Source organism: Saccostrea echinata, unplaced genomic scaffold (genome assembly GCF_033153115.1).
Source record: "Saccostrea echinata isolate AGI-Se365-2 ecotype Australia unplaced genomic scaffold, CSIRO_AGI_Sech_v1 ptg000014l, whole genome shotgun sequence".
Taxonomy (NCBI): Eukaryota; Metazoa; Mollusca; class Bivalvia; order Ostreida; family Ostreidae; genus Saccostrea; species Saccostrea echinata.
Window position 1 is genome coordinate 6265329 of NW_026889763.1, and position 10026 is coordinate 6275354.

A 10026-nucleotide genomic window follows, 5' to 3' on the forward strand; every position below is an offset into this window, starting at 1 on the left:
GGGATCGGCATTTTATTACAAGTCAAAGATGGCGGCGTCCTGAGGAAAAAAAAATATTGAAACAACAACCCTTCTACAATGTCTTTGGAGTCTGATGCAAGAGCAGAATCATGTAGAAAGGCCTTAAAGGTGGCAGTCAGTGCCTTAACATCTGAGGTGGGTTTCGAGAGAGCAGAGGAAGCTGCCGTTGAGACGCTGACAGAAATGCTGCAAAGTTGTAAGCCTATAATTTTTTTCATAATCAGACATATAGTACTTTTATGTGTTATTCGGAAACACTTTTAGAAAATTCCTTTTTTATCAATGTGTGATTTTAATCAAAAGAATGTTTATTCTGTGTCAGGTCCAGCACAATCTTATGATTTAGCTATGTAGTCACTGTACTTTATGAAGCTATTCAGAATAGCTTGATTGAGCTATTTTATCACACATTTTTCTTAAATGTGTTTTTTTTTCAGCATGTACAAAAAGTTGCACCTTGGTGCAGTGATAGTATTGACCCTCGAAGTCTGCTGAAAACAAAGCATGTAAAAATTGCTCATCAAACTGCGTCTCCTTGAGAGACTTTGTACTGAAATCTATTTGGGGCTATATAAAGCAATTGATTTGTGACCACACGGTTACTTCTTGAAAGAAATTAATATGGAGGTCAATTATGGTCAACAAGATAATTGATTGGTAATAATTCAGCACAATGTGAAGCAGTCATACTTATCCACACCTCAACCACACATGGTGGTCCACATTTATCAAAACAATGGAAATATGTCTTCTGCTTATAAGTATTCAAAAGCTGTAATGTTAGAACTATGTTTGATTTGGGTTGCCTTTTTGGTAGCCCATAGTACATATATGAACAGTCAAATACTTGTGACTTTTTGCCTATTTCTTAAAAAAATCATTTATATGAAAACCTGTATATAAATAGCTTTATCGGGCTATTTTGAATAGCTTAATTAATAAAACTATGTAGCTATTTCAAGCTATATAGCTAATTCAAGAAATTGTGCTGGACCTGTGTGTAGTTAGAATAACCACAGACCTGCACCCAGGGTGTATAGAAATATCATATACAGACTACTAAAACTATACAAGGGAGGAGGCCTTCTTTGACCCTTTCCTTGCTTCAACCTCTGTTTTCAATTTATTTCACCATTTCAACATATTCTACTGACTCACCACCTCAGATCTTTTAAGTAATAATTCTCCTAATTAAGACATGATGCTTGAATTATCCCCTTGGAACCTTTACAATACTCATTTCAGACAAAAAATAATCAAAATATGATGTTTGACATTGGGGTTGATCAACATTCAATATCTAAAACATTCAAACTTGATATTTAGTTATAACTGAACTTGGGCGGAGTTCACAGGCCTATGCAGAGTTGGCAGGCAGAACAGAAGGAATGATGACAGATGTGGTTATGGCTCTGATGGAAATGGGTGAGTGACCAGTGACAACATTGTTAATAAAATGCCTTTTTTTCAATGTCAGTCAGTAAAAGAAAATGTGGCAAATCTTATCAAAATCTAAATTTTCTATCTTGTGCAATACAGTGCTTTTTTCTGCAAGAGTGATTTACTGAACATTAAAATGATGGTTTTTTTTTTTCTTTCCTTCAGGTCAGAATCTCAGTAGCTTACCAGCACATGCTAAAAGAGCTAATAAATCTGTCTTCCTACCGCGTAAGTAAACACAATGATTCTATGGTAAGATTATGTAACAAAGTTAGGTTTACATCAGGACGGTGGGAAATACTGATAATTACCGGGAATTGCTGGTATTTTCCCGGGAAATACTGGGAAATAAGAAATAGCTACACATTTCATTCATATTGACATGTAGTACACCTTATTGGCTAAGATATCTAACTGGTATCACTGTCCCTGGGTTTAAAAAATTCTTGTTTCCAAGTAATTCATTTTATGAAATCATAACACAGCGTACTCATATACCAGTCAGGAATGTCATTTGTTTCATGCTTGAGTCAGATGTAGTCTATAAAGGTCAATGAAATGAACGCAAAGATCCCAATTGGGTTTTTTTATGTAGCTAAAGAAGGATCTAAGAAAATTCTTCAATGTAGAGTATGGTATAAATATCAAACCTAAGAAGAAGCCTTTCAGTTCTACTCAAGGTAATTATCTCTCAAAACAGGGGCACAAAACTGTCCAGAGCAATTTGTTAAAACATGATTGTTTGTAATAACTACAGTGTTTATAGAAGGATTAAAACAATTTTTTGGTTCTTGGATTTATAATTAATAAACTTAATAATTTTACAAAACTGAAAAGAAACTTGATTTGGAAAACTTCAGTTTTATACAGCCAGGGAAATGTTTCAGAATTAATGCTTATGGGTATGGGACCTGGAGTAGTGATACATTCTGAATATGTTAAATTGCAATTTAAGACAAATTCCATATTATTCATCTTCTGTTTTTATGTTTATTTTATTTTTGAATTTTAAGATTGAATGAATTGAAGAAATAAAAAACTTTAACTTTGTATTTCCCAGTATTTTCCAATATTTTCCAGTTTAGAGAAAATTTGTAGTATTTCCCGGGACGGGAAATACCGGTATTTACCACTGGTAATTCTCACCACTGGTATTTCCCAGCCAACCCTGGTTTACATCATCTATGTAAATCTGCATTGAATTTGTGGTGTTAAATACACAAATGATTCCTTTTTTTTGTAATTTACATAATTTATGCATCAATTAATGTGCTTCAGTGTCTTAAAAGCACTGTTGTGAATGTAAATGTACTCTGAGAAACTCTTGTAATTTATTTTTTTTATCACCAGCTGCCCACAGTACTCCTACCCCCAACCCTAGAACTCTTCAGGCTGGGGACAAGATGCCACATCCCTCCCACATCCCAGAGCACATGCCTGCCTTCCCTGACCCTCATACCTACATCAGGACTCTGATAAAGTTAAAAGACTTCGTATCAAAAAATAAAAGTTTTTAGTTTTTAACATTAATCCATTCCTTCTGATGAGATGTAATAGGAAATACTTTGAAAATGATAAATTAGTGGCAATTTAGTGCACTTCTTAAGGTCTGTAAATCTCACAATATGTATATTTCAAGAGAGAAATCATGTGCAATAGTCTGTGACATCTTGAGGGTGTCTTCTTCAAAGGAGTAGCAAGAAAACTGTGGAATTGGGGTTTTATTTTTATTTTTTCCCCTTTTGCCCTCATTGCAGGTGGATGAATTTAAAAGGGGTGGATTGAAAGAAAACAAAATTATCTTTTTAACACAACTATGTTTGGGTGAATTTAAAACAAATAAATTGTTGAAAGAGTGAATGGGTAATAGTGAAAATCACCTGTATAAAGTTAAAATCTTTACACATCATAAATTATATTAAGCGCTTCTTAAATGATATTTTATACGTATTTAGTAGTCTTAGTCTTAATATTTTCTGCATGACTTTCAGACACAAAAGCCCCCAGTGAATGAATATCAGATAATCAGAGAGAAAGCAGCCTCACAGAAACGGGACGTAGAACGAGCATTGACACGCTTCATCGCCAAAACTGGGGAGACACAGTCACTCATTAGGGATGATGCCAATCTATTTCCATGTAAGAAATTGTAAATTATTGATTTCTTTTTTATTTTAGAGAATGTATGAATTGAACTGTTTCAAGATTCTTTTCTGTTGTGGAGTTATTCAGAAAGTTCTCATATTTCAGACACAAAACACAATAAATGTCACAAAGAAAAACTAAGATTCTAGACAAACTGTAAATATACTTATTTTAACATGACCCGTAGGTTATGAACTGATAAGCACAAATGTTATGGTAATGTAGCAATGTCTGTTTTCACATCACATTCATGCGAAATCATATTCTGATGTCCATTGAGAATTTTTGCACTAAAGATAGCATTTTAATCTCTAAAATATTAACACCAAACCCCTCCCCCTCCATCAAATAAGTACACTTTCAGTATTTCTTCAAATGATTATTTTAAATTTTTATGAATGAAAATAATTACTCTGTTTCACTCTGATCCATTAATTGACCTTGGATTTTCTATCTTGAACAGTAATAGCCATCAAGCCTCACCCTTTACCCTATCTCAATGCTCTCCTCCCCAAAGACCAAGACCTTCTGGCTCAGGAAGAGGACACTCCGGCCACCAAAGAGAATTCCTCATCAAAGTCCTCACAGGGAGGGACCAAAGAGGGGGAAACAACTGAGCAGGAGGGGGATACTCCAGACCCAGAGGCTATAGACAATCCATACCTTCGTCCTGTCAAAATGGCAAAGTATCGAAAAAAGACAGGTGTAGGAATGGGATGATGTGTGAAATCAAGAGACATGTGTCAAAGGTGTAGAGTCAGAGGAGGCAGTGCATGTGCACTCTGGACCATTAAACACTGAAAAGTGAACTAAAATAACTGAATATCAAGAGAAAGGAGTTTAATGTATCAGTTTGTTGTTGACATGACCTCTCTTTCAGTGGCTTAAGACATCATCTATCAGTTATTGATTTTTAGCTACTGTTTCTGAACAATAACAAACTGAAATTCTGCTGTATTGTTTTAGTCAGTGGAGCAGTTTTTGGAATGATGTACAACTTTCAGTACACAAATAAATAATTTATGAAGCTTCATTTAAAAAAAATATCATTTCTCTGAAAGGAAGCTCTATATATATACTAATGAAAATTGTGTTTTGGACTTGAGAAAATTATTACGGTACATAAAAAGGTGTACACATTTAAACAATAAAATGCTTTCTTTGGTTGTTAGTATGGGAATTAATGTCGCAGCTGTTACAGAAAAAATACATAACCCGCGTAAGCGGGTTATGTAATTTTTTTCTGCAATAGCTGCGACGTTAATTCTCGTACTAAAAAAGAAAGACATTTTATTGTTTATATTTATATCTGTTTCAAAAAATTAAATATGTTAAATATTGTATTATAGTTGTGTATGTCATTGTTTGCATAATTGATGGAACAGGCATTGTTCAAGAAATCTATGCAGGTGGCTTCCGTTGCTTAGTGTCGTTTACCGACTGATAAACAGCAATGGTTTTCATAAGAAATAAAGGAAATAATATTCAATAGATGTAAATATATCTACATGAAGTTCATTTTCAACATAGGGTACCTTCAATATTTATCCAGGAAAAATATTTTCAAACAATACAGTAGTAGTCAATAGAAATCATTGCTGTTAACTTACAATGTGAAAATATGTGCAAATAATGTACTGTGTATGTAATTACTTACTCACGGTCTAATATAATGGTAAGAGTACTTTATTGCATCTCAAATTGTGTCATTTACAATGGATTTTTCATTATTCTATTTTACATGAAAGGGCACATCACTCTAACTGCATAAATGCAGTGGCTTTAAAAAAAGTTAAATCCTTTGACAAGTCATGATGCTCATAATGTGAGTGCTAAGCACTGTGGTGCTGAACAGATGAGAGTCATCGACTACCCACAGATGGGGCACCAGTCCATTGCAGGTTAACCCCCAGCATAAGTCAGTACCCACTGCAACAGGGTGGACTGAGACGATGCTGATAAAGTGCCTTGTCTAAAGACACAACATCAAGTGTCCACAGTGGGGTTGAACCAGCAACCTCTGCCAACACCTATGACCACTGGGCATGTGTGTAGTGGTTAGAGCTTCCTTAAAGCAGTGGTTAGAGCTTCTCTAAAGCAATTAATGTGGAATAGAGTAAATCTTAAATTCACTAGTTAATGACATATTTTTCATGTAAATATATAAAGAAACATTGATGTTATATGCATTGAAATACTTTCAGACAATGCATACAGATTCTATTTAGAATCGAATCAGTCAATCATTGCATTAGTTCCAGAATCTAGTACAGGTATGTTCACCTGTAGTTATGTAACATGTCTCTAACACCTCAAGATATTTAATCAGATTGATATGTGGAGCTTAGTAAACAACTGCTGTGTAAACCAACATAACAACAAAATGACCATTCAAAGATATCTGAGTGCAGCAACCATGATTGATTGTATGAGCATTCCAAGGAGGGTAGCAACAAACCAAGGGGAAATGTTCCTGGCAGCTATAAGGTGGAATTGAGCATGAAAAGGGGTTTAATTATATACTAGTAGGCAGTAACTGCTAATCAATTCTAAAGTATTTTACATAACATATTGTTCTTATAAATTGTGTACTGAGACAGAAAGTTATTCCATTTTTTTTTCTTTAAAAAAAAAAGACGTACATTATGTACTCAAATGTTGTATAGTGTTCTCAAGCAGTAAAACTGAAATGACTTACTATTTTCGTGGTTCAGAGATTTGTTCAATCAAATGAAATTTAATGTTTCAAGGACATGAAAAATTAATTTGCCTAGGGGGAACAACCATTGATTTCGGGGGGGGGGGGGGGGGGCTGATAGATCTTGGAAATAAATAATCTGTCCTTGAAAATGTTGAAATAAAATAATCTGTCCTTAACTAGCATGAAAATAAATAATCTGTCCTTGGCTCTAGTCCTACTACCCCCCCCCCCCCCCCCCCGAAAAAAGAGTTTTGGAGTTTTCTTTCTTATCAAACTTTTTTCAGTGAAGAAGAAAATTAATAATCTGTCCTTGATCATCTTGAAAATAAATATTTTGTCCTTGACTGGTATGAAAATAAATAATCCGACTCAACAATTTTTGCCACCCCCCCCCCCCCCTTCTCCCGAATACAATTGTCATGCTATGATATCGTAAATCTTCTAACAACGAATTCAGGGTTGTGTTCAGAACTCTAAATTCCAGGTAAATTGGGATCATAAAATACGGAAAATTTAAAAGGAAACATTTACATGATATAGAACTCTTATCCAGATATAAGGGAATCACTGTCTGTTTTAAATGAAATACGATACATTTACCAAGGATTTAAAGATTTCGTATCTTTATTATGGGCTTTAAACTTAACTGAGATGTACAGTATACATATATTCCACTAAAAACATAACAATTTTGTTTACCTTTCTTTTTAAGTTATTTTATTCCTATAAAATATATCTACATTAAGTATCTGTGTATTTGTATTAACCAATACACAAACTATATAAAAAATATTTGATTGTATTTGGACAATCCTATTCCGAGTTCCTGTCCGAAAAATCCATTGCGTAGTTTAAAGTTTAGAAAATGAAATATCACAGACAATAATTAGTATTAAATACAAATTAATTTCTGTTTGGCACTAAAAATTTCAAGGTTGAAGAAACCTTCACCTTGCTGTATCTGATCCTATAATAGGAGCAATTCTGTTTTGATCTAAACCAGCAAATCCAGCCGCCATTTCTATGAAATTCATCCCTATATCGGCACCCGTCACCACCATAAGAAATAATGTCAGAGGGTCTCTCTTGTCTTGAAAATATAATTGAAAGAAAATAAAACAAGCCGTGACAGTAGCTGTCATTTTGAAGTATCCTATTAAATACACAACTCTGTCTGCTTTGCTTTCGTATCGTGAGATCAGGACTGTTAGAACTAAAGCTGCTACAAAAATCAAAGCCAAATAAGCAAAGAAAACATTTCTCCAGTGATCACTCATGAAGCTGAATCCTGTGTTAATCCAAGCCATGGCAATCTCAGCGGCATCGAACCCGTAGCCTATCCACATACGGAAAATAAAAATCCTTGCTGCATTGCTTTCTCCAAGTTTATAAACTCCAATGCAATAGAGAGTATCCATGATTGCAGAATTATAACTTGATCTAATTAAAGTCCTTCGTCATTATGTTCTTTTTTGTTTAATTAGGGCAAAGCGTGCTTGATAGAACTCGGCGGTTTGATTTTCAGAGGTGTTTCGACTTGCTTTGTCTATAAAACCTAAACATACAATCTCTTGTTCTGTTTATTTATGAAGGTTTAAATTCCATGTTCAAGTTGTTCTGAACTTAGATATCCCCCAAACGTCTACTTGAATAGGTTTATCACATGCGTCTTTGAATCAGAAGTTTGATTTTTGGAAAACGCATGCATTCTATTCAATTAGTTTTCCGCTTCAAGTTGCACAGAAGTTCAGTAATATAAAGTCGTATTGATCTAGGATGTTCTGCAAATGATTTAAATGGCAAAAGTCATTTCTGGTATTAATCTCCATACGTACACAATGTACATGTGCTGAAAAATACTTTACTAATGAACATGACACTTTATCAATATTTAATTCCGGCAAAATCTACACTGTTCTTGTTGTTCAAAGGAATGTTTGGATTTAATCAACATACAATGCAGAGAAGGTTGACCCCGCGTAATCAAAAGTGCCATAATAGACAAATATTCAAATTGATGTCTCTGGAAATCTAATTAAAATTAGACTTGTTCGTATTTTTGCTGCTCTGCTTGTATTTGAAGCGTATAGTAGAGGAGCTAATTTTAATTAGATTGTGTCTCTGGATGTATACTCTGTGGCGGATTTGAAGGACCCCTCCCCCCTTGAAGTAGGTCAAGATGTATGCTGATCGATTAGTAATCTCAATGTAAAGATTTAAGAATAATAAGGAAGCCAGTTGTCTTGAGCAAAAGAAAGCGATCAGAACAGCTAACTTGTTATTCTTCCTGATAATCTTTTGACCCCCCCCCCCTCCTTAACTGTAAATCCTCGATAACGTATGGAAATATAAGCAATTTACACTAATAAAAAAAGTAAAGTTTTATTTTTAAGAAATTAAATAAAAAATATAAACATTGAAGCCTAGCAATATAATATCTAAATGCCCTGAGTTTCTAGGAATTGCACTGGATATATATACCGGCTACCGGCGAAATATTGAATTAATATTGTCTTCAACACATTTAAGGCCATTCAAAGATTTTACTGGGTTTTTAAAAGCGCCCGCGTTTGTCTTGGTTTCTGACACCAAGATCAGAGGAAAACACACATACACACAATCAAGAAGTCAAGAAATTAATATTTTGGGGGGTTGGAATCCTTTCAATTTTAATTTTGTCCACTTGATTTCTTTCAAGAATCTGTCAATTGAATTAGGTAGAGTATATTCTTCGCAATTATACATGTAATATATTGAAATAACGTTCTCCGAGAAAATAGAATTTAGAAATCAAATGATTTGAATGATGTTTTTATGAAAATAGAATTTAGAAATCAAATGATTTGAATGAAGTTTTTATGACATATTCCTTGTGTTTTTCTGTGATTTCTGGTTTTATTCTAATTACATTTTCTTCCGACGTTCAAATAGAAATCATGAATATGCAAAATTCTATTTTTACATTTACGTATATGTATAAATACTGTGTGAGTGTGTATAGACTCACAGGCACTTGGGGTATGGATCCTCCCTTTTCCATTTTTATCTTTTTTAATCTGGGATCAAGTCACCTTTTTCCTATTTTTGTATTCTAATATGCACTATATGTTATCAATAATATAACCCTTTTGTTTCTATAAGCTGTTTTTAAATATATCGTTTTCGACTGATACACTCTCTTTTTATGTATCAGTCGAAAACGATATATTTAAAAACAGCTTATAGAGACAAAAGGGTTATATTACTGATAACATATAGTGCATATTAGAATACAAAAATAGGAAAAAGGTTACTCGACCCCAGATTTAAAAAGAAAAATAAATGGAAAGGGGGGGGGGTTCCATACCCCAAGTGCCTGTGTATAGACTGTGCCGCATTCAATGGTCCTATTGTGAAATTGATTTCAAATTCAGTCAAAACTAACACCGGATCACATGCATGATATTTACATGTATTCCTTAACATTGATAGTTTAGAAAGATTTTCGGTTGTGGGAAGAAAAAAAAGGAAAGAAAAGATTATAAGGAGCTTAGAAAACAGTGTGTTCAATCTTGAGCGGATGAATTTGAGAAGCCGAATTTTTTACGTACGCGTGTGTAAGGTAACTCTTTGGTTGAAAGAAGTTATGAAAGTACACAGAGAAAATTCTAATTAAAATTACACTAGCCAGTAGCCTGACTAGGAATAGGATTAGAGAAGATACAGAAAATATAGATTTA

At 33.9% G+C, this 10026-nt stretch overlaps 1 protein-coding gene across 1 annotated transcript; it reads left to right on the forward strand.

Annotated features, from left to right (window-relative positions):
• The first annotated feature begins 30 nt into the window (after positions 1 to 30).
• Positions 31 to 4723, forward strand: LOC133187157 (transcription initiation factor TFIID subunit 8-like). The gene is made up of 6 exons (XM_061322520.1): positions 31 to 217; positions 1348 to 1446; positions 1627 to 1689; positions 2812 to 2954; positions 3453 to 3600; positions 4070 to 4723. The coding sequence occupies exons 1-6, from the start codon at positions 79 to 81 to the stop codon at positions 4324 to 4326; spliced, it is 849 nt and encodes a 282-aa protein (XP_061178504.1). The 5' UTR covers positions 31 to 78; the 3' UTR covers positions 4327 to 4723.
• The last annotated feature ends 5303 nt before the right edge of the window (positions 4724 to 10026 follow it).

What these genes read in the sequence shown, in the direction of transcription:
- LOC133187157 (XM_061322520.1), top strand. Translation starts at nt 79, where the DNA reads ATGTCTTTGGAGTCTGATGCAAGAGCAGAATCATGTAGAAAGGCCTTA. An exon ending in GACAGAAATGCTGCAAAGTT is followed by an intron (nt 218 to 1,347) that starts GTAAGCCTATAA and finishes CTTGATATTTAG; the next exon opens with TTATAACTGAACTTGGGCGG. An exon ending in TATGGCTCTGATGGAAATGG is followed by an intron (nt 1,447 to 1,626) that starts GTGAGTGACCAG and finishes TCTTTCCTTCAG; the next exon opens with GTCAGAATCTCAGTAGCTTA.